Source organism: Crocuta crocuta, unplaced genomic scaffold, assembly GCF_008692635.1.
Source record: "Crocuta crocuta isolate KB4526 unplaced genomic scaffold, BGI_CrCroc_1.0 scaffold72, whole genome shotgun sequence".
NCBI lineage: Eukaryota > Metazoa > Chordata > Mammalia > Carnivora > Hyaenidae > Crocuta > Crocuta crocuta.
This window is the reverse complement of record NW_027529427.1, coordinates 1,571,594-1,596,218: the sequence shown is the minus strand read 5'-3', so window position 1 is coordinate 1,596,218 and position 24,625 is coordinate 1,571,594. Positions and strand designations below refer to the sequence as shown.

At 40.7% G+C, this 24,625-nt stretch overlaps 1 protein-coding gene across 2 annotated transcripts; it reads right to left on the bottom strand.

Annotated features, from left to right (window-relative positions):
* Window positions 1–257: 257 nt before the first annotated feature.
* Window positions 258–24,625, bottom strand: CLEC4D (C-type lectin domain family 4 member D). Of its 2 annotated transcripts, none has more exons than XM_077759059.1 (8): window positions 24,419–24,625; window positions 19,820–19,884; window positions 9,209–9,307; window positions 8,296–8,385; window positions 5,549–5,653; window positions 3,645–3,799; window positions 2,440–2,555; window positions 258–2,155 (listed from the first exon to the last, which is right to left on the bottom strand). In XM_077759059.1, exons 3-8 carry the CDS (start codon window positions 9,231–9,233, stop codon window positions 2,008–2,010), a joined length of 639 nt encoding a protein of 212 aa, XP_077615185.1. In that variant the 5' UTR covers window positions 9,234–9,307; window positions 19,820–19,884; window positions 24,419–24,625; the 3' UTR covers window positions 258–2,007. The 2 variants fall into 2 exon arrangements, with proteins under 2 accessions (XP_077615185.1, XP_077615186.1); XM_077759060.1 differs by lacking the exon at window positions 5,549–5,653 and adding an exon at window positions 4,703–4,807 and having other exon boundaries at window positions 24,419–24,624.

Sequence of the window (24,625 nt, the reverse complement as noted above, 5' to 3'; positions counted from 1 at the left end):
CCACAATGCTTTTAAAATTTTGCGTTTATTTTTATGAAAATTACTGTCAGGTGTCTTAAAGAAATTATGAGGAATAGAAGTGCCATGAGAGTTGGGAATAGATTGAAAGGGCCCAAGGGCGGAAACAGGGAGACCAGTCAGCAGGCCATCGCAATAATCCGGGTAAGGAAGATGGTCTGTGCTAGTCACCACGGAGGCAATGAAAAATAATCAGACTGTGAGAAAACAGATTAAGGACATAGATGCCGACACAGATGTATAAAATCACATAGAGAGCACATTTTATTGACAACTGAATCTCTACCTATATAAGGTAGAGAAAAATGGACAATATTAACAATACAAAGCCTTTTAGCATTTACATAAAATTATTACAAGTTTTGTAGATTTTGTGCTATGTAATTAGTGACTATGGCAAACAATTAAAATCACTTAGCACTACTTCAGTTAAAAGTATCAGCTTTAAAAGCAGACACACACACATAAGCACATACACACTCAATAATCAATCAATCAAACACTAATCTTCCAAATGCAGAAAATCACTAAGTAATTTACAAACTAAATACTGTTTTTAAAAATAGCGTTAAAGCAGTTAGGTAAAAAAGTCGTTGCTTCACGCACCTAAATGGTTCAGTCAGTTGAGTGGTTGAGCATCTGACTCTTGATTTTGGCTCAGGTCATGATTTCATGTTTGCGAGATGGAGCCTTATATGGGGCTCTGCGCTGGCACAATGGACCCTACTTGGGATTCTCTCTCTCCCTCTCTCTCTGCCCCTCCTCTGCTCATGCTCGCTCTTTCTCTCTCTCTCTCTCAAAGTAAAATAAACTTTAAAAAAAACATCGCTTGAAATTGTTTAGCTTAGATTCAGGAAACATCAGCAAACTGAGAATGTTAAGAAAGACCAGCACATTTTGGATAGGACTGCTTCACAGCTAACACTAGTGACATGACAAAAGTGTCATTTCATGTTGTTAAGACAATGACTTCCTTGCTAGTTGGACTCTAGCTGTATAGCTCTAAGAAGACATGCTAACATAAATGAGCTGAAAACATGATGTTTTTTCTGATTCAGGTTAAAAATGTAGAAACGCTAATACAATGTTAGAACTTTCATCGATTAGTCAAGAGGTCAAGTCACCCCGGTAACTTTCCTGTAATACCAAAGGTAATACAGTTTGCCTCTCATGAAGGTTAGTTCTGGGCCACAGCCCCGCTTCTCTCATGAACTAGCAGTGTTCAGGTTGAGCTCTCTGGCTTCCCATGGATCCTGTTTCTTCATCTACAGAGTTGAAGGAGTTTGGTTACGGTGGCCTGTGAGGGACTTATCCACTCGAAAAGAAATTAAGTCAGCTTGGGATCCCACTGCTTTGGGAAGCTATTTAAGGTAGAGTAAGAAGTAAAGTTTTTTTAAAGGTATTGACTTTCTTTTTTTCTATCTTGGCAATACTACCATTCAGAACGTCTACACTGCCATTCAGAAAACATTTTGCTCATGGAATGTCAATCTAATGACTGATACTCTTTAAAAGTCTGGGGATGAGGCATTGAACAATGAAAATGTTGTTTAAAAACTTTAAAGGGTTTGTCATATTTGGGGGAAAAAAAAATGGCATGCCTCTACCACTTAGAATACCCTGCCTTTGAATTTTAAGAGCTAAGAATCCGAGTAGAGGAGAACAATGACTAAGAGATGACCTCATTTGAGCCATTCTGTTTGAGATATAATCGATGCTCCCCAACTGAAAAGAAAAAGCTTTGATACACTATCAAGAATGCAAAGTTAATGAGAATGGATTCTCACAGAAAAGATTACTCCTGCCCCCAAACCACACCAAAACACGTTGTCTCAAACAAATAGAACGAAAATAAATAAGGCCATCGTAACTGAAAAAGGTTCTGTTTTCTCAGCACATTGTCTCTCTTCCCTTGGTGCAGGTACACGCTGCCCTGGTCGAATTGGTTCTTCTTTTCTGTCACCATCACCAGGACTCTTCTGGAGGCTTCTAGCTGAAGGCTGTTCCAGGTAACTTACAAATCCTTCTTGTCTCGAAGTTACAAGGAAAGTCATTCCAGGCCCATTTGTCTTGGACATTAACAAGGACAACACAGTTTTCTTCTTGATAGTTGTTGGGTTCGCCTTCATGCCAGAATCTAAAATGAAAAAAATATACATGGGTATGTATTTATATTTACATGTATGCGTGTGTGAGTGTGTGTAGATCAGGAGACATGCAGAGAAAATGTCTCTGGTGAAAAATTTAGAGCTGCCCTCTCTAATAGAAATATTGTAGTTTCTTAGTAGAGAGGTTACTCCATACATCGTGCTCGACTCTGAGCAAGCATGTCTATATTGGTATGCTTTGGCCCAAACGAATTCTCCTTGCTATCTTTTCATCTTTGCCTAGAAAGTTTTCACCCCCAGTCCATATACTTACGAAATTTTGGGGTCAAACGGTGTCTCATCCACCCAGGACCACTGGCCCTCATGGTTCTCATCTGTAAGTCCCACGAAATACGAAAAGCGACTATCCAACAATTGAACGATAAAGTTCTGCATAAAAAATGTAAACTTTTGTAAGTATATTTGTATTTGTCCTTTCATAGCTGTGTTTCATGGTAGGAAAGGGGGAGGCAAGGTCAGATGGATTACTCGCTAAGCACGGGAACACTGTCACCAGACAGATCTGCTTTCAATCCTGCCTCTGCCGCATATTGCGGAATGTTCGTAAGTGCTTTACCCTCACCAAACTCAAGATTTCTCATCTCCAAAATCGACAACTCTACTACTTCACAGAGTTACTGTGAAGCTTAAGTGAGGTCATACTTGCAAATCTCTTAGCACAATGCTTAAAGGGATCGGATTTTTTTTTAACTTTCATTTTTAAAATGGCCTCTTTCATTGCTTGTGTATGAAATTAAGTTCCGGTTTATTCAAAGGGTCAGTGAACCTGTAGATTGCAAAGCCATGGGAACAGAATTCTCCAGGAAACCCCCCTTCCCAAAGAAAGAGTAGAATAGGAGTTAGGGTACATCTATGGAAATATATTACATGAGGAAATGAATTTGTTTTTAAGAAACCAAATTAAACTTAAGAATTGTTTTTTATTTAGAATCACAACCATACAGCTGAATTATTCTTCCTATGCTGCATCCTGAGAAGCTATTCCAGTCCTGATTAACCATTCATTGATTCACTTACTCACCAACCGTGTATCAGGTCCTACCCAGTGTGCCTAGGGCTGTACAAGACTTTGGAGATGCAGAGATGAGGAAAGCATGGCCCCAGCCCTCTACAAAGTCAGAGTCATGGGAAGAGATGGGACGGTGAATGGAGAGCCTCCCAGTTAACACCAGTGAAGCAAGAGCCATGATCACACAATACACAAAGTACCACGGAAGTATCTCCACGCTAGAACGGGGAGGCTGGAGGAGGGAGGGTGGTCAGGGTCACTTTCTGGAGGAAATAATCCATGAATCGAATCTGGAAAGCACAGAAGCTGGCCAGATGAAGAAAAATGAGGAGGAAAGAGACAACCGACGAAGCAAAGGCATGGAGACAGATCAGAGAAATTCCTCTTTCTCTGCAAAGAGATTCAAACCAGCAGAGAGACTGCTGTGAGATTGGAGCCTCCCAATGTACCTGCTCAGCTTCCGTGCTTATGGTGGCCAGATGAGCCCCCATGCCCGTGCAGTTCCTCTCACTCTTGGCCCACGTGTTGTTGTCATTAAGAGCTAAGTAGCAGCTGGACTGAAAGGATCTCCAGCCAGTAGGACAGCAATTCCAGGTGCTCGTGCCTGAGGAAATTGACATGAAAGTTACTTGCAAGGAGCATTTCATCTGGAACAGACTGCATCACCTTTCTGCCAATAATACCGTGATTGCCAACATCATCCTATTGCCCCTTTTGAAAACAATCCAGAAAGTTACATTCTAGATGTTCTCTAAACAAAAAGTATCTGAATCACATAACGACTATGAGAAAATTACAAGATATTCCCTTAAAGATATCACCATTTTTCCATGTTCCTACGTGTATCTTCTAGAACAAAGCCTTTTACAGGAAATTTTATCTAAAGGGGCAAAGAACCTACTAGAACTTTCAAGCATTTCTCCATTTTCCCAAATGGGATTTTACAAATTCTAGAATAATAAGAGAGAAAGTCCCTTCAGCAAAGCTGTATATTCTAGGAGGAAACAGTTGTTGAGATAGGTCTGAATCGAAAGAAAATGGAATTCAATTAATGCTTTGTTTTGGATGCCAAAAATGGACCCTAAGTGTAATCAGTTCTATTCAACTGATTACAGTCATGAGAAATCTATTTCTATTTATTGGTGTTCATCCTTGCACCAGATACTCTTGGTTTTTAATCTCTCCTGGTTTACTATTGATTCCTTTAAATCAGATTATGGGGGCGCCTGGGTGGCTCAGTTGGTTGAGCATCCGACTTCAGCTCAGGTCATGACCTCACAGCTTGTGAGTTCGAGCCCCGCCTCAGGCTCTGTGCTGACAGCTCTGAGCCTGGGGTCGGCTTCAGATTCTGTGTCTCCCTCTGTCTTAACCTCTCCCCCACTTGCACTCACACTCTCTCTCTCCCAAAAAAAAAAAAAAAACATTAAAAAAATTTTAAATCAGATTATGAACCTGAATGGAAATGGAAGTAAGAAAGAAATTCTCCTATGCCCTCTGCTGTTCATACCTTTCTGTTTTGATTCCTCTTTGGCGCATGTTATCTTCGTGTAATACTCTGGTAACTTGAACATTCCAGTGTCTCTTCTGCAGCGTAGAAAGTTGTGATGAGTCACTGTCAAGGGGAAAATAAGTTAGTTTTCTTTTCTGGTATAACCACTTAATTAGGGAAACGGGGACGGGCCACTCTGACCTTTCTCTTCCCCTAAGAGTTCCGGTACCTACTCCCCTTTCTTACTACGCAGCTCCTCTGTTCCAGCTCCGGGTGAACTGGCTGAAAGAAGGTGCCAAAAATTAATTTTTTTGTTATCATATTATCCATTTTGGGCTTTCTGGAAGGAGTCCTGCAAGCCTTTGTTTTTTCTCAGAATCAGTGTTAGGATAGAGATTTTTTTTAGTAAACACAGGGATCATTCTGCCAAGTTTTATGAGCCTTATACATTATTTCTCTTTTAAATATTTTTACTTTGAAACATAACCAAGTGCAAAGAAGCGAAAAACACAAATGTAGGCTTTATCACATTATGTAAAGTGCGCACTCCAGGTCGCAACAACCCGGCTTAAGAAACACAACCTTGCCAACACCCCACGTGGCCTTCACATCCCAGCAGATACAACTCACTTTCCGTGGTAAGGTAANCGAGCCCCGCCTCAGGCTCTGTGCTGACAGCTCTGAGCCTGGGGTCGGCTTCAGATTCTGTGTCTCCCTCTGTCTTAACCTCTCCCCCACTTGCACTCACACTCTCTCTCTCCCAAAAAAAAAAAAAAAACATTAAAAAAATTTTAAATCAGATTATGAACCTGAATGGAAATGGAAGTAAGAAAGAAATTCTCCTATGCCCTCTGCTGTTCATACCTTTCTGTTTTGATTCCTCTTTGGCACATGTTATCTTCGTGTAATACTCTGGTAACTTGAACATTCCAGTGCCTCTTCTGCAGCGTAGAAAGTTGTGATGAGTCACTGTCAAGGGGGAAAATAAGTTAGTTTTCTTTTCTGGTATAACCACTTAATTAGGGAAACGGGGACGGGCCACTCTGACCTTTCTCTTCCCCTAAGAGTTCCGGTACCTACTCCCCTTTCTTACTACGCAGCTCCTCTGTTCCAGCTCCGGGTGAACTGGCTGAAAGAAGGTGCCAAAAATTAATTTTTTTGTTATCATATTATCCATTTTGGGCTTTCTGGAAGGAGTCCTGCAAGCCTTTGTTTTTTCTCAGAATCAGTGTTAGGATAGAGATTTTTTTTAGTAAACACAGGGATCATTCTGCCAAGTTTTATGAGCCTTATACATTATTTCTCTTTTAAATATTTTTACTTTGAAACATAACCAAGTGCAAAGAAGCGAAAAACACAAATGTAGGCTTTATCACATTATGTAAAGTGCGCACTCCAGGTCGCAACAACCCGGCTTAAGAAACACAACCTTGCCAACACCCCACGTGGCCTTCACATCCCAGCAGATACAACTCACTTTCGGTGGTAAGGTAACTACTCTGTGACTCTTAAAGTAATCACTTTGTGCTTTGCCTCTCAACTGCACCACTTAATAACATATCCCTAAACCATACAGATCAGATTTGCCTGCTTTTTGAGCTTTCTATAAAGAAACTCCTAAAATATGAGCTCTTTCCGTTCTCTCGTTTGCTCAATGTTATTTCTGAAATTTGTCTATATTGTCACATGCAACCATAATCGATTAATTCTTACTGCTATAAAGTAATCTGCTGTCTTAATGCACGAAAATATATTTATATATATTTTTTCTGGTAAATATTGGCACTGCTTCTCATGTTTGACTCCTGTGAACTATACCACTTGGAGCATTTTTGACCATGCATCCTAGAGCACATAAGCATGCATTTCTGCAGGATGATATATGCCTAGGAGTGGAATTACTGGTAATAACATATGCATATTGCCAACTATAACAGTGGCAAACTTTTCCTAAGTGGTTTTACTGCTCTCCGCTCCCACGGGCAGCAATTCATTGGAGGTCCAGTCGCTCCCCACCATCAAAAGCCAGTAGCGCCAGGCTCTTTAACTGTTGCTATCCTGGTCTGTTCGCAAAGGTATCTCACTGTGAGTTGAATTTGCATTTCCATGAAAACTAATACGTTTGATCTTTTTTATGCGCTCATTAGACATTTCAGGCTTTTCTATCATGTCTATTCAAAATTTTGCCAACTTTTCTGCTGCATTGTCAGTATTTTTTCTATTGATTTGAAAGAATTGTTTATATATACTGTACACTAAATTTTTTAATCAAAATTTTTATTCATTAAAAACACTTTCTCCAATGGCTGTTTTCTTTTTTGGTATTTTTGTTGTAGGGTCATTATTACTTGAATATAGTATAATTGGTCAATATTTCTTCACTGGCTAGTCACTGGCGTTATGACTTATGTAAGAAATCATTCCCGGGGCGCCTGCGTGGCTCAGTCAGTAAGCATCTGACTTCGGCTCAGGTCATGAACCCACAGTTCGCGAGTTCGAGCCCCGTGTTGGGCTCTGTGCTGACAGCTCAGAGCCTGGAGCCTGCTTCAGATGCTATGTCTTCCTCTCCCTTTCTACCCCTTGTCCACTCATACTTTGTCTCTCTCTCTCTCTCAAAAGTAAACATTAAAAAAATTAATAATAAAAAAGAAATCATTCCCTGCCTAAGATATGAACATTTCTCCATTTATCTTCTGAAAAATACTATTGATTTGCTTTTCACATTTTAGCCAATAATCCACCTTGGGTTGGTTTTGTACATGATATAAGACAGGAGACTGATTTCATTGTTTTAAATAAGGAAGATCAATGGTCCTCTAGCACATTAATTGACCAAATCTGTCTTTTCCCTATAACTGCAATATCCCCTTTTGTTTTATATAGTTCATACATGCAGGATCTGTAACTAAGCTCTCTTTACCTTTCCTCTGCTCTGTTCGTCCATACTTGCACGCATGCTATATCACTGCAATTATAAGAACTTTATACAAGGTCTCACTATTAGAAAGAACAACTCTTTCAACCACTCTTCTTTTCAAAGCCAGACTACAATCCATCAGAAAGTTGGGTCTTTCCTGGTTACTCTTTAATGGTAATTTTTTACTGCCCTTTGCAATCTCAGTAAAAAATGGGGTCTGAGTTACTCTGGTCACCACCCTTCACATGTATAGGAAAAGGTCTAACTTCCATATTTCACTTCCTTACACAAGACAGCACCAGCAAAGAATAGAAGGTTAAATACAGGACGGAGCCCTGGATCTTAAATTCAAGACCCTGAAAAACATTATGAATTGAAATGTTAGAGGAAAACCAAGGAAACGAAAGGCTTAGAGTAACTTTATGAAAGTTGTTCGGGAGGGGCACCTGGGTGGCTCAGTCAGTTCAGTGTCCAACCTCGGCTCAGGTCATGATCTTGTGATTCATGAGTTTGAGCTATTGAGACACCAGGCTCTGTGCTGACAGTTTGGAGCCTGGAGCCTGCTTCAGATTCTGTGCCTCTCTCTCTCTCTCTGCCCCTCCCCTCTCTCAAAAATAAATAAACATTAAACATTTTTTTCAAAGTTGTTTGGGAAGATAATTCACAAAGAGTTCCACTTTCAGTAATGACTTACCCAAGCAATTTGCAATAAAACAAGCACTGAGGAGTAAGATGAAAAAAATAGCAATGGCCCAAGGGATCAGGTGGGAATGCTGGCCTCCTTCTACAAAGACAAAAAGAAAGATAAATAGATTGTCTTCTCAGCCACAGGAACTAAGGAAAATACTCTACTGAGGAGGAAGCTAAATATGAGATCACTCAAAATATTTTAGATCTAGCAGAGAGCTTAAAGATTTCTTCCTGAATAAATCCATTTTAGAGCTTACTGATACACATGTACATGCATAAAAATGTAAAGATATTTTTGAATAAGAGAGGCTTTTGATAAGCAAGACACAAAACCCCCAAATCGCAAAAAAGAGCCCCAGGTAAACTGCGAGCCTTAGTCATCGTGTTTTGTAGATCTTCCTTCTTCCTCTTGCCTTTAAAAGAATCTTCCCGAATTACTCTCTTTCTTCCCATCTTATTTTTTCTTTTGTTTACTTTATCTTCTCTCTTGGAGTTTGCATTTCATAAAAAAGTTTCTCTTACCCAACATATTCGAATCTATCTATGGCCTTCCTCTTCACCAAAGTCATTGTCATTTCCTTTAACGTCTTCCTCCTCCTCATCTTCAATCTTCAAAACTATAATTTTGTTAATTCATGTTTTTAAATCCTTGTCCTAATTCTGGGGCACCTGGGTGGCTCAGTGAGTTAAGCGTCTGACTCCTGATCTCGGCTCAGGTCATGATCTCACGGTTCACGAGTTTGAGCCCCTCAAACTGTCAGGACAGAGCCTGCTTGGGATTCTATCTCTCTCCCTCTCTCTCTGCCCCACCCTCACTTGCGCTCTCTCTCTCTCTCTCTCAGAATAAATAAACTTAAAAAAAATCCTAGTCATAATTACATTGTCTCTTTCAAATTGAAAGGAGAGAATGTACTCACGCTTATTTTGAGGTTCTTGGCCCATTGTGGTTAACGCTCTTCTTGTTCAGTGGTTGGGAGAAACAGAAACCTCTGATATTTTTCTGCAAGGGTGTATTCCTGTGGGTAAAGGAGTATGCCCTCAGAAATATTTGAGAATAAACATTAATCTAACTTATTCCGGGTAAGATCAGAAAGCTCCCTATATAAAAAAAAGTAAGTCAAAAGAAGAAGTCTTTTCAAAAATGGGGGACATACAGCAAAGACAAAAAGGAAATTAGGAAAGCAACACCCAAAAACAGTCAGTAGAAATTTCCATAAGTATGTTGAGATCACTAGATTAGTGTGTCTTGTGGAATTTCTCAATTTGTTTTTATTCATTCAAACAAAAAGTTTAGCAATGCCCCCCAAAAGAATCATTATTATGTCTTATAAAAATGTAATAAACGTTCCCTTGTCTCTTTTTTTTTCCCAAGGCAGTTACATGTTTGACGTAAATTCTCCCCTAAGAAGTTCTCTGAGCTCAGGTAGCTGTGTACAAGATGGCAAAAGACAATGTGCGCAACGAGCTAAAACTTTGAATGTACGCAGTGTATACATGTGGTATGTAAAGACGCAGGAACTTTTGTTCTGGGGTCGAGGAAGGGATGGTGGAGCTGTTGATCAATTCCCCGAATCTTCCTAGGTGACAGGAAATAAGCTCGTGAAGGCAAAGGAAAAGGAAATGTAACATTCCGTGATAGAGACTCCATTAGGGTCCTTGGCTTCATTTGCAGTACTGTCATGGGCTGGATGTTTGTGTCCCCTCCCACCCACACTGGCCCCATGAACTCAAGTGTTCCAGCCTCTAGAACTGTGAAAAATAAATGTCTGTCATTTAAGCCACCGATCTATGGTATTTTGTTACAGCAGCTTGAGATCACAAACACAAGCATCTAGCAGCTTAGAGATCTTTCTTAAATTCTAGCTTCCAAAACATGGCCATCTGCCGGCATTCTTCCTTAAGCTACAATACATACACATACACATATATATTTAGTAATCTTGAAGGAAATACTACTTTGTTATGTTACGTTGGGAGTTGAAGGAAGTAAAATTATAAATTTGACAACACATATTTTTCGATGCTCTCACCACCAAAAGGATTCCCAGAGCAATAACAGTACTTACTCACAAACCCTTGGAAGCAACCCTAGAAACTAGATCACTGTCTAAAGTAATATGTGTTCTCTTTTTTAAAGGTTTTTATTCATTTTGAAAGAGAGAGAGAACATGCATGCATGTGAGCAGGGTAGGGGCAGAGAGAGAGGGAGAGAGAGAATCCCAAGCAGGCTCCGTACTGGCAGTGCAGAGCCCAATGCGGGGCTCAAACCGATAAACCATGAGAGTATGACCTGAGCCAAGATCAGGATTTGGATGCTTAACCGACTGAGTCACCCATATGCCCCAATATGTGTTCTTTATTAAAAGGATCAGGAGTCCAATGGGGCGCCTGGGTGGCTCAGTTGGTTAAGTGTCCCACGTCAGCTCAGGTCATGATCTCACTGGTCGTGAGTTCGAGCCCCGCGTCAGGCTCTGTGCTGACAGCTCAGAGCCCAGAGCCTGCTTCGGATTCTGTCTCTCCCTCTCTCTCTGCCCCTCCTTCGCTCACGCTCTCTTTCGCTCACTCTCTCTCTCAAAAATAAATAAACATTTAAAAAAATTTTAAAAAAAGGATCTTCATCAGAGAATCCTTTCAAATAAGCAAAGTAACGTGCAGCAGCCAGGCCCAAAATGGAGATAAGTCTATGGAATGTAAATCTGAGAGATTTGTTAGGGTAAAGGATCCAGAATAATGCGCTATTCAAAACTTCACAGTGCACTGTTGCAAAGCCTGTTAGTTGAGAAAATTCTGAGCTGTGCATTCTTTGGGGTTGTGCAATCTCCTCCACACCACAGGTTTCTCGGTTCTGCCATTTTCCTTTTAATGGCTTTTGTCATACTGTCCTGCAGTATCTCATAGATGAATTATTGCTCTAAAGTGAAAGACACATTTCAGCCTCAAATCTTGGGTCATAACTTAGCAAAGAAACAGTTTGTTGCCTTCAAAGTATTTGGACTCATTCTAATGATGGAACCTGAAAAAGATATATATAGGAAATAAATGTACCAGGGAAATTCCTCATGAAGAAGCCAGGAAGGGGATGGAAATCAAAATGAATCACTCGATTAGTCGCAAATCTTTTTTTAAGTTAATTAATTTACTTTGAGAAAAAGAGAGAGAGAGAGCTGGGGAAGGGCCGAGAGAAAGGGAGAGAGAGAGAATCCCAAGCAGGCTCCATGCCTCACAGCCCTGACTTAGGGGCTCGATCTTACAAACTGTAAGATCTGACCTGAGCAGAAACCAAGAGTCCCACTCTTGGGGTGCCTGGATGGCTCAGTTGGTTAAGTCTCTGACTCTCCATTTCCACTCAGGTCATGATCTCACAGTTTCAAGGGTTGGAGCTCCATGCAGCCGTCTCTGAGTTGACATCCTGCTTGGGATTCTCTCTCTCTCTCTCTCTCTCTCAAAAACAACATTAAAAAATAAAGTCTGACACTTAACCAACTGAGCCACCCAGGTGCCCCTAGTTGCAAATATTTAGAAAGCATCTACTTCTTTCACTAATTCCACAATGTACCTGTTATATACCTGGGACTTTCCCCGAGCACTGGGCAAAATTGGTCCAAATTATCTGCCTTCCTAGTGTGGACACGGCACTAGGGAAAAACATTTTCAACCAATGCTTATATATTTAATGAATATTGCCCCGGAAGAATTACTGGATAATGATGAAGAAAAATGGGAGAACATAACCCAGGCTGGGGCTGGAGCAGGGGTGAGGAGGAAGGAAGGGATGACTCAGAAGTTGAGTAGGAGTTGTCTGCCGCTCGCTTCCCTACCATGTGCCCGGAGATTTAAAGAAAATACGAGGTTGCATAGTTAGTAAATGACTCATTAATTAGGTGAAACAGGGTCCCTTTCAAATGTGACAGAGACTCAGTGTTTTACAAGATATTTCTCTCATTCTTTGTCCTACGATAATGTTACGAAAGCAAAAACATAAAAATGACAAACTAATGCTCACAGACTCAAAGAAAGGAACCTAAACTCTTCCAGAGAGAAAAAATACTCCTCAAAGGAAAGAAATGAAGTTGACATGTGACTTCTTATCACTGTACCTGGTTTACTAAAATTAAATGATATTATACCTTCATAGGTCACCAGAAGTATGTTTTCTCACCTCAGGGAAGGTTTGTGGGACAGGGCCAAAGAGAAAATTCCTCGTAATGAACACTATCCCTTTTCCCTCTTTGTTTTTCAGAAGATGGTGATACTTGGAGTGATTAAAGGGAACATAAAAAGATAGAGGGGAGCTTTCCAAAGAACTTCCATGTGAACAAAAGTTGTCTAATTCCGGTAACCCTGAGAATGTATACACTGCCTCCTGACTAAGATCCCCAAACTGGAAAGGCCTCAGAGAATAATGGTTGAGTTCCTCCAGGGAAACTGGACTGTGGTCACAGAAAATCTGATGCCATCCACTACCCAGATCCCACACAGACTTGAACACTGGGACAAGCAGTGGTGACCCTACTGAAGATGCACCCAAGATTAAGAGTTCCTCTCTCTTTAATGGGCAACACATAAGCTCCTTGGATCCTCCCGTAATTGCAGTAAGGGGAAAATAAGCCCCAACATGACTGAGACTGAATTTTCTACCCACCAGGCTGGGACGCCAGAGTCTCAGGATCAGATTTACTTTTACTTAAAAATGCGAAATTGGGGCGACTGGGTGGTTCTGTTGGTTAAGCGTCTGGCTTCGGCTCAGGTCATGATCTTGTAGGCTGGGAGTTCAAGCCCCGCGTGGGGCTCTGTGCTGAGAGCTCAGAGCCTGGAGCCTGTTTCAGATTCTGTGTCTCCCCTTTTCTCTGCCCCTACCCTACTCATGCTCTGTCTCTCTCTGTCTCTCAATAATAAATAAAAGTTAAAAAAATTGTTTAATGTGAAATTATTTGCACATTTAAGTTTGGAGACTGAGAGCTATACCCACAGCAACAAAGAGAAAGGCACGGTATACAAGAAACAGTAGCTCCAACCAGGAGAGCCAGTAAGGGAAGTCCTTGGATGGTTGCTGTGAAGAGTAACGGCTCCTGTACAGGGCAGCAGATGGAGGGCTCTGAGAAAGCCAAATTAAAGCTCAATTCCATGCAAGAGACACACTAATTAGATGAGTTGAAAAATAAGGGCATAACAGAAATAGATTATCAAAGAAAAAGCAATTAGCAATACCAAGGGGAGAAGCTATAGGAGAAAGTAGAGTCCAATTAGGAAGCAAATTAAAATGCAGTTTGAGTTAAAATAACTTACGGTGGGGCAGCTGGGTGGCTTGGTCAACTAAGGGTCTGACTCTTGATTTTGGCTCAGGTCTTGATCTCATGGTTCAGGAGGTCGAGCCCCACATCGGGCTCTGTGCTCACAGCATGAATCCTGCTTGGGATTCTTGCACCTGCTCATTCGGCGCACCCACTCATTTACTCTCTCTCAAAATAAATAACATTTTAAAAAAATACCTAACGGAATCTAAGCAAACAGAACAATCGAGACGTGGGAACTATAAAGAAGGAAGCATACTCTTAGCCCATCTTTTGGCCCAAAAGAGTCATGATCATGTAAAAGTCTGTTGACTAGAGTTAGCCTCTGTACAGAACATGGGCACTTGATCATAGCTGTGGTAGAAACTGAGAGCCAACAACCTTGACAAGGTAAAATTAAAAATGTGACTCACCATGTGGTTACCAGAGGGGAGTTTGGGGGAGGGGATGGGTGAAATAGATGATGGGGACTAAGGAGGGCACTTGTGATGAGCACAGGATGATGTATGGAATCACTGAATCACTGTATCGTACACCTGAAACTAATAGTACTCTGTATGTTAACTAACTGGAATTAAAATAAAACTTAAACGACAAAATGAAACAAGCAAACACAAATTGACTGAGAAAAGACAGGAAGGAAACATGGGAAGAAAGATGAGGAGCAGGGGCATCTCTTCTCTTTTAGTAGGAATATACCCAAAAAATGGACAAAAAGACTATTTACACTTGCAAAAGTAACCAATAAATTCATAATAAAGGGATGCTCATCACTTAACCATTAACATTTGAGAGAAAAAGTGAAAATAGAAAGAAAGTATAAAAGAATTAGGAGAGCAAAGAGTACTAGATTATAATGTTCAAAAACAGAGATATTTAGAGTCATGGAAAACATCACCAGAAAGGAAGGAAGGAAGGAAGGAAGGAAGGAAGGAAGGAAGGAAGGAAGGAAGGAAGGAAGAGAAAACAGCTAAAACAATCTACCTCTGCACAGTGGAGCTAGGATAGGAAAGGATGACATGATAGACTATTGCTTTTCATCATCAACTCTTTTGTACTATTTGAATTGTCATCTTGTGCATATTTCATTTGATAATAGACCCTTATGATTGCAAAGTTTGCATTCTTTCTACTACTCCATGCTACCAATACGGGTAAGAGTATATAAGTCAGTTCAAGAGATTAGAGTATTACATTGGCAAAAGCTAACTGACCTCTCTGAGTGCATTAGAACACAGCAATAAGAATGAAGGATCAAGTACACGATGTCCAGAAAGCACGTCTAACTCAGCCGTGGTTGAAGACATTGTCAGTCTCTGAGGAAGTCACACTCTGGAGTCAAGACTCAGTTGCAGGAGAATGTTCAAGCCAATGGTTGTCGTTGAACTCGGACAAGTAACAGCACCGATAGCCTTTTTTTTTTTAATGTTTATTTATCTTTGAGAGAGAGGGACACACAGATTACAAGCAGGAGAGGGGCAGAGAGAGAGGGAGACACAGAATCCAAAGCAGGCTCCAGGCTCTGAGCTGTCAGCACAGAGCCTGATGCAAGGTTCGAACCCATAAACCATGAGATCATGACCTGAGCTGAAGTCAGATGCTCAGCCAACTGAGCCACCCAGGCGCCCCTGACAGTCTTGATAATACACGCTTTTAGGTACAGAGAACAGCTAAAGGAGAGGGTTGGAAAGGATAAGATTGCTGGTCACTTAAGAAAGTTTTAGCCCAGGGCCCAAAAGTCAGCAGGAAATGGAAACCAGAGTCGTGGGTGTAAAAACCGAGGCAGAAACCCAATTATATTAAATGGGTCAAAAAATGGGTACATCTACAGACAGTAGGAGGGTAGGTAGAGAATTTCAACAGTTATAGACAATGAAAGTACTTTGCACTGTGGATATCAGGTCTGTCAAGAGCAAAATTAATTTCAAGCCTGCAAATTAGAGGAGCTGATGTCTTTTGGATTTCTCAGGTTGACTCTGAAACTACACCAGACCGAGTGTATAGGAGGTTGACGTTGGTGGATGCACCTGGAACAGCATGGAGAAGAAGGTGCTGCCAGCTCAGATTCTGGAGCCTGCTTCAGATTCTGTGTCTCCCTCTCTCTCTCTGCCCTTCCCCCACTCCTGCTCTGTCTCTCTCTCTCTCTCTCTCCCCTCTCAAAAATAAACAAAGGTTTAAAATTAAAAAAAAAAAACATACCTCTAAAACATCAGTAGTTAATGTTTGTTGAAATGCCAGGCACTGTTCTAAGTACTCAAGAGAAATTAACTTGATTACTTTTCATAGAATCAAGTAAGTACCATTATACTCCCCCTTTACAAATAACATATCCAACTCTTTGAAAAGTAAAAAATTTGCCCGAGCTCCCACACAGAACATGCTAGAACTGGAACTCAGACCTAGGTAATACAGCACCTAAGCCCATACTGTTATCCACTAGGGTACAGTCATCTAAGAAGAGAAAGACATTGTATTGGGTAAAAAAAAAAATAGAAGGGTGCCTGGGTGGCTCGGTTGGTTAAGCATCTGACTCCAGATGTTGGCTCAGGTCACGATCTCACAGTTTGTGAGATCAAAGCCCACATCGGGCTTTGTGCTGACAGCACAGAACCTTCTCTCTTCTTCTCTCTCTGCCCCTCCCCCACTCGTGCTCGTGCTGTCTCTCAAAATAAATAAATAAACTTAAAAAAAACCACTCAATCACTGTTTTTAAGCCACTAATAGAATAAATAGTGTAGTTTTTTTTTTTTTAAAGGCTAACAAGAGGGGCACCTGGGTGACTCAGTTGGTTGAACATCTGACTCCAGCTCAGGTCGTGATCTCACGGTTCATGAGTTCAGGCCCCGCATCAGGCTCTGTGCTGACAGCTCAGAGCCTGGAACCTGCTTCGGGTTCTGTGTATCCCTCTCTCTCTGCCCCTCCCCTGCTCTCTCTCTCTCTTTCTCTCTCTCTCTCTCAAAAATAAATAAACATTAAAAAAAATTTTTTAAAGACTAACAAGAAATAAGAACTTGTTTAGGATGGAAGTCAGACGGTGATGATAAAAGAAAGAAGAAGGAAAAGAAGAAGGAGAAGGAGAAAAGAGTGTGCAAGAGGCAGAGAGAGGAAAGATGCACCAACAACGATGGTGAGGAAACCTACATGGGCAAACGGGATGGAAAGTACAGCAACAATGCAGTGACTCAACGGGAACCCACAGCTTCCTCTCTAGTGAAGCGAGTAAAGAGCACTAATGTGAGGCAACATGCTTCTCCGAGATGGGACAGGCCAGAGTAAACCAAAACCGGTTATGAGTGACTATGTCTAGACCAAGAGTAAAAACTGCTTTTCTTTCCATAAGTGCTCTGGTCTACGCACTGAAGATGAAATCCATAAGAAACAGACGTTAGACACGCTTATATTTCTTTTACAGTCAAGTGCATACTTCACTTCCATGTTAAGGTTGTAACTATTCCCCCAAACCACTATATATTTTTATATTCCATTCTAATCCTTCCTAGGTTGTTCTTTTCCTACTTTTTATTGTCTGGATAACCTGTATATTATATTGAGGTTTTTCATTTGCCAAATAAATAAGAATTTTATAAGAAAAATAAGTGTGTAAGATGGCTCCTCATTCACTTCACAGAATCCAAGGAGATGAACAACCAGGTTTCCATCAGTGTGACCCAAGGCAACTTGGGGGAGTACAGACACAGTGTATTTGGATCTTAAACCTAGGGCTCTGCCGTCCACAAGGTTCAATTCCTAAAACCAGGCCCTGTGTCTCATAGTTCATATTCAGAATCCTCGAGACAGAATTGGATTTGATAGCCTGGACCAAGTAAAGACAAGAGAAGAGAGAATCAGGTAATCACAAGTGTGATTACTAAGCTCTCTGTGGACAAATCCCAAAAGAAACGAGATAGCGAAGAGCTAAGGAGGATGGCCCTAAACATCCTATTTCATCTCACTGTTTCCTATTACGCAAAAATCTTCCTAGAAAATATGCACAACTTACAATTAGCTTATTTACTTGCTGTGGTGTATAGAAGTCAGATTTTTGAGATGCCAGAAAGCGGAGTAGAAAGTGACAGAATCAGGTATCAAAATCCCAAAAGGTCAGCTAGGTGGGCCGAAAGTAACAAGAAGCAACTGAGCATGAATGAATATTAAAAAATGTATTTGCAGGGCACCTGGATGACTCAGTCAGGGAAGTGTCAGACACTTGATTTGGGTTCAGGTCATGATCTCACGGTTCGTGGGTTCAAGCCCCAGGTTGGGCTCCATGCTGACAATGCGGAGCACGCTTGAGATTCTCTCTCTCCCTCTCTCTGTCCCCCCCCTCCAAAATAAATAAATAAACATTTAGAATAATAATATTTTTTATTTTTTTTCAGAGATGTAATTGTTACAGTAAACAGTGCTTTGGGAAAACATCCTCAACACACCCGAGGCTCTGCTACCTTGCCTAGCCAGTTAGGTTGACTTCATTTCTACTTCATTTCTACTCTTCATTTCACAAAAGCTATGGAGATAGAGATTATAAAATATATAAAATCATAAAGCAGAAAATTATATAAAAATTCTAAAGCAGAGAATATTAGTTTTTTACTCAATAATATGACACATATGTCATATTTACATATTCAGAATCTATTCTTTCCTATAAAAGACAAGACTAATTAGATTAAATGAAAAGGCTCAGCTTAACCCCCTGCACATCCATATTATTAGCCAACTGGACAAAGGACAGTATGAAATATTTTTTTTTCTTTTAAAGAGAGAGAGAATGAGCGTGCAAGCAGTAGAGGAAGGTGAGGGAGAGAGAAAGAGAATCTCAAGCAGGCTCCATGCCCAGTGTGGAACCTGTCACAGGCTGAATCCCACGACCCTGGGATCATGACAGGAGCTGAAATCAAGAGTTAGACGCTTAACCAACTGAGCCACCCAGATGTCCCCAACATATAACCATTTAGGGAGTAATTAAACATTGGATCACACATCTCTTTAACGTATGGCACTTTTATCTTATTGGATTTTACTGCAGAGTGAGCTAATTTCATCTTTATGATTCACTTCAATTTAAAAAAAAAAAGCCCTCTATGTTACAACTATAAACACCAACTTATAAGAAAATGAAAAAAACTTAATAAAACACATTGTTTCCTACATGTACCCACCCTGACATTATGGTCTAGACACCTCAAAATCTTTAGATTATATCACTTTGTACCAGACCATTAAACTGTTTAAATAAGTAAGGATTCTTGCTTTAATCAAGTTACACCTTTCTCCTTAAAAGTTCTGTTTTGTATTTGATAACATAGAACAAAAACAGTGATTTGCACCCTAAATATTCCCCTTTTTAAACCTCATAGGTACAAACTAAATTACACAAGCACCTCAATTTTAGAAAACAAAAAAAAATTGCATTTAAAAAAATTTGATTCAGGGTGCCTGGGGGGCTCAGTCAGTTAAGCATCTGATTCTTGATTTGGGCTCAGGTCATGATCTCACAGCTGGTGAGATCAAGCCTCCCATTGGGTTCTATGCTGACAGCACAGAGCCTGCTTGAAATTCTCTCTCCTCCCTCTCTCTGCCCCCTCCCCTGCTTATGCTCCCCCAATAAATAAATTTTAAAAAAATAAAATAAATTTTAAACATTTTCTTCATTCATGAAAAGCCAATAAAATGGGGATTATTTTAGAGAATACTGAAATATTTAGAGAATGCTAAAAGTTTCTCTGCAGAATTCAAAAGCAAGCATTGGGTGTTATATGGAAATCAACTTGACAATAAACTATTAATACAAAATTTTTAAAAAGCACAAGTTAGGAGAAAGATTAATTTACTCAGCAAAAAGTTTTAGGTGTCGGCTATAAGATAGGCACTGGGATTAATACTATATAGTCACTGCCATCAAGGGCCATCTAGTCAATATAAAAATTATTCCACTTGGAATCACTGTATTTCATAATCTCTATCCAGGAGCAGGGCCAGGCTTGAGCAGAGTCATTGTTAGAAACCATTATACATTTTATTCTAAAATTTGTATATTGAAGCCTTCTTTCCTCCTGAGGGAAACGCCATGTGCACTGATGATTTTAAAGAGGGAAATAATACTCATCTATCCATTTATTCATTCTAGAAATACAGATTGAGTTCTTATTTTTGCAAGGCAGAGCATTGCCTTAATTTTCTAGACTTAAGTCCTAACATCTTGACTTGAAAGCTTCATGGGGAACTCATACTCACAATGTCCAAAAATGAGCTCTTGGGTTCCCATCTGAAACAGTCTTAAGTTGCACGTTTCTTCATACCTGGAAAATTTATTTTAAAAAGGGGGTAAATTGAAATCTTGACATTCCTCAACTCAAAGGGCTTCGCTGGCTTTCTATCTCGCCCAGAATAACATGTAAAAATCCTTTTCAAGGCCTACGAGGTATCACGTGATCTGGCCCCTCTACCTCAGGGACCTTCTCCCTGCAAACACCTCCATTCCATTGGCATTTCATTTTAAACAATTCTCAAGATTCAGAGTCTTTGTTTTCAAGATGACTTAGCCTGGACCCTTCCCTCAGAAAGCTGCCTGGCTCAGTTTTTCTCTCTGCTTGAACTTGCTACCCAAATGCCACTTCAACAGAGAGGCTTCCTAGGTCAGCCTGTGCAAATCAGTATCTCTCCATTACGTTCTGTTTCTTCATCCTGCTTTCTATGTTTCTCCAAAGCATTTATCCTATGATACGTGATGTATTTATTTGTTTATTTACTGTTCCCATCCCATTAGAATCTAATATGTATGTGAACAGGAGCTCTGATTTTTGGCTACCTCATCCCCACCTAGGAAAAAACGTTCCCATAATAGGTTTGCAACGCAGGTTTCCTGAATGAGTATCTGATGAGGCATTGGGCTAGACATACCTTGTATCAACAATGCTTGTTTGTTTTCTGAATTACGCATTAAATTCTGTATTGCCATATAAGCTTGAGCGTCTAAGCACTGCAGCCTACATGAGTGTTTGCCAAATAGATCCAGCACAAAATACTGTTGTGGCCATTACTTAGAAGTATCACCAAAACTTAATTTATCCAAAGGATACAGTTGTGCTGTTTCGAAGGGGCACATGCACCCCAATGTTTATAGAGGCACCGTCGACAATAGCCCAAGTATGGAAAGAGCCCAGATGTCCATCAATGGGTGAATGGATAAGGAAGATGTGGTATCTTCCTTGGAGTGTTACTCAGTGATCAAAACGAATGAAATCTTGCCACTTGCAACTACGTGGATGGAACTAGAGGGTATTATGCTAAGCGAAATTAGTCAGAAAAAGACAAATATCATATGTGGAATTTAAGATACAAAACGGATGACCATAGGGAAGGGAAGCAAAAATAATACAAAAACATGGAGGCAGACAAAACATAAAAGACTCCTAAATATACAGAACAAACTGAGGGTTGCTGGGGGGTTGGGGGGGGGCAGGATGGGATAAATGGGCAAGGGGCATTAAGGAGGACACTTGTTGGGATGAGCACTGGGTCTTATAAGTAGAGGATGAATCACTGGATTCTACTCCTGACATCATTGTTGCACTATATGCTAAGTAACTTGGATGTAAATTTAAAAATAAAATAAACACATAAAAAGAAGTACCACCAAAAATTAGTTGGGAAAATCCCTGCACATCCTACAGTTATTTCACTCTGAAGATGCATGATGCAGTTGGCCCCATAAAGAAGGGTCCTGAGATTCTTACATAAATTCATCTTAAAGTTGAAAAAGACACCAGTCTGAAATTAACTTGAAGAGTGAACACCTTTTCCTGGTATATCTGGTGATGATTGCATCCTGTAGAGCTGCCTTCAACAAACCACCAGAGTTTGGGTCATAGGCCCAGGTTAGGCCATCAGTTTCCCAAGCAGTGAGCACTCACCGATACCCTGGGCGAGTTCAGCTCTGAACTCCACCGAGGGTTGCAGTGCTTCAAGAACCGACCTAGCCCGTTCTGAACTGATTGGGAAATTCACAAAGAAGAATCAAGCAATCATCTTAGTAATTAAGTAAAAGTTGTGGGGGAAAGAATGACAACGAGATCATTTATATTCCAGAGATGCAGGCAAAAAACCACCTTTACAATTTGTTCACTTCCTCCCACCCACACGTGATCTGATTTCTTTCAAGTGAAACGTATCACTGTTCATTATATTCTAGATTGACCCCAGGGGGAACTGAAGGCGTATTTTACTTTTAGCCATCTTCTATATTCACAGAAAACAAATTAACAGGAAGCTCTGGACAACTCTGAACGTCACTTGTAGTATGAGAGCACATGACTCAGAGAAACCACACTGTCTTAAAAGGGCCATGTAATCATCTAATCATCCTGATGATTTCTAATCATCTTGATTTATTTAAAACCCTAAACCCCTGTACAAATAACAGGTTGAAGTCCAAGCCTCTCGTGAATTTCACTGTAATAGTTACGAAAATAATGTGTTAGATGTGGTAGTTCAGCTTCCCCAAGGAATGTTTCCAGGACTTTTATATGCTAACTTCATAGTTCACACCATTTCTGTTCTCTTGTGCTATAAAAAAGAATAGCAGATGAGCACCCGTCTAAGATAGCAGTCATCATAAAATTATGGAGACTGGTGTTTAAGCTAAGGCCTGAAGATATACAGCAATTTGCTGGACATATTGGGCAAGACACCAACACTTCGGCATTATATTTTTCTTTCTTTAAAACAAAAATTTTTTAGTCAAGCAGAGAAGGACAGATACCATATGTTTGCACATATAGGAGGATTAGGAGGAACTTAACAGAGGACCATGGTGGAGGAGGGGAGGAGAAAGGGAAAAATATTGGAGGAGAGGGAGGGAGGCAAACCATGAAAGACTCTTGAATGCTGAGAACAAACTGAGGGCTGATGAGGGTGGGGGAGAGAGGAAACGGGGTGATGGGCATGAAGGAGGGCACTTGCGGGGGTGAGCACTGGGTGCTATATGGAAACCAACTTGACAATAAACTATTAAAAAAATGTAAAATAATTTTTTTAACATTTATTCATTTTTGAGAGGCAGAGANATATGTTTGCACATATAGGAGGATTAGGAGGAACTTAACAGAGGACCATGGTGGAGGAGGGGAGGAGAAAGGGAAAAATATTGGAGGAGAGGGAGGGAGGCAAACCATGAAAGACTCTTGAATGCTGAGAACAAACTGAGGGCTGATGAGGGTGGGGGAGAGAGGAAACGGGGTGATGGGCATGAAGGAGGGCACTTGCGGGGGTGAGCACTGGGTGCTATATGGAAACCAACTTGACAATAAACTATTAAAAAAATGTAAAATAATTTTTTTAACATTTATTCATTTTTGAGAGGCAGAGAGAGCATGAGCAGGGAGGGGCAGACAGAGAGGGAGACACAGAATCCAAAGCAGGCTCCATGCTCATAGCTGACAGCACAGAACCCGACACGGGGCTCAAACCCATGGACTGGTGAGATCATGACCTGAGCCGAAGTCAGACGCTTAACCCACTGAGCCACCTGGCATTATATTTTTTCCTTAATAGTAAAATGTACTTATGATGATTCACATTTCATACAGCGGTGACTTTGAAGTGAAATAATGTATGTAAAGATCTTACCGTTTTAGAAAACACTCATTGTGTTCGATTTCACACTCACTTTGGTATCTAGTATCTATTACGTTGACTCCTGGGACAAGAAAGATCCCATTTCAGCAGCTCTTCACAGAAATGATACCCAAAAACCTGAACACCAAACACCACCCATAGTTCCACCACAGTGTACTGTAACCTGGAACTGTATCAACTCTCTTCAACTTGACACACTCTCTGTGAATTTCAGTACAGAGATGGGAGATAGGATCCCAAACCATCCATTCATTAGGGAATAAAGGAGACTTCACTAGCTATGGGTCACCTGGAGATCATGCTTTCAATTTTGGTTTTTACTGGCTCCAAGTTGAATGGCTGCATGGCATCAAGAACAAAGGGCTATATAGAATGATAGAAACATTCCAATTTAATTAATTTACTTAATAAACTTAATTTTGCAGTATTAAGTCATTTTGTGGGATGCTCGAGTGGCTCAGTTGGTTGGGCATCTGACTCTTGGTTTCAGCTCCGGTCATGATCTCACGGTTTGTGAGTTCGAGCCCCATATCGGGTTCTGCACTGAGAGTGTGGAGCCTGCTTGGGATTCTCTCTCTCTCTCTCTCTCTCTCTCTGCCCCTCCCCTGCTTGTGTTCTTTCTTCCTCAAAATAGATAAACAAACAAACTAACTAACTAATTTTTTGAGGAAAGAGGCTATGGAAATGAAAATAAGCTATTTTTAACTGCTCCAGAAAAAAAATTTGGTCCTACACCTGCTGGTAGCCTCTTTGCACAGAATCACCGAAAACCGGTCCCACACATGAATAATGAATCAATTGTTTAAAAAAAAAAAACAATTTAAGCACCCCCATCTTGGATAAGCTTAGTATAAGAAAGAAAGGTGTGAAAAAAGAATTAATATTGCTATGCTAATAAAATACGTTTGCATCACAATTTTAAAGTGCGAAGTCAGTCCTGAATTTGAGTTAAAAGTATGTATCCAGGACCCCAGGGACAGTGGTACAAAGGGACCCAGGGCAGGCACTCCTGGCCAGAGGGTTCATCTCTATGAGTAACTTAAATGACCCCCCAGATTGGAATATCTGGCCTAATGCCAGGCCTGATAGAGGTAACAGAAGATGGAATTACTCCCTCTTGGTCAGTGCTGGATGGGCTGCTGTCCGTAGGATTCGGTCCAGGCAATCCCAGAAAGAGAAAAAGAGAGAGAAGGGTACCGTCAGTGAGCAGCCACTCTCCATCAGGGTCTTGAAGCCAAGTTCCACGTCGTGGTCTCAGAAAGCAGGCATGCAGTGGCTCACCGGTCTTTGGAACTTGAAAAGGGAACAAAACGAGAACGACTAGTTACGAGAAGCCGGTAACCTCAAGGGGAGCAAGTTGTAGAAGAAGAGAAGCTTCTGAAACAGGAACCGGTTCAGGTCATG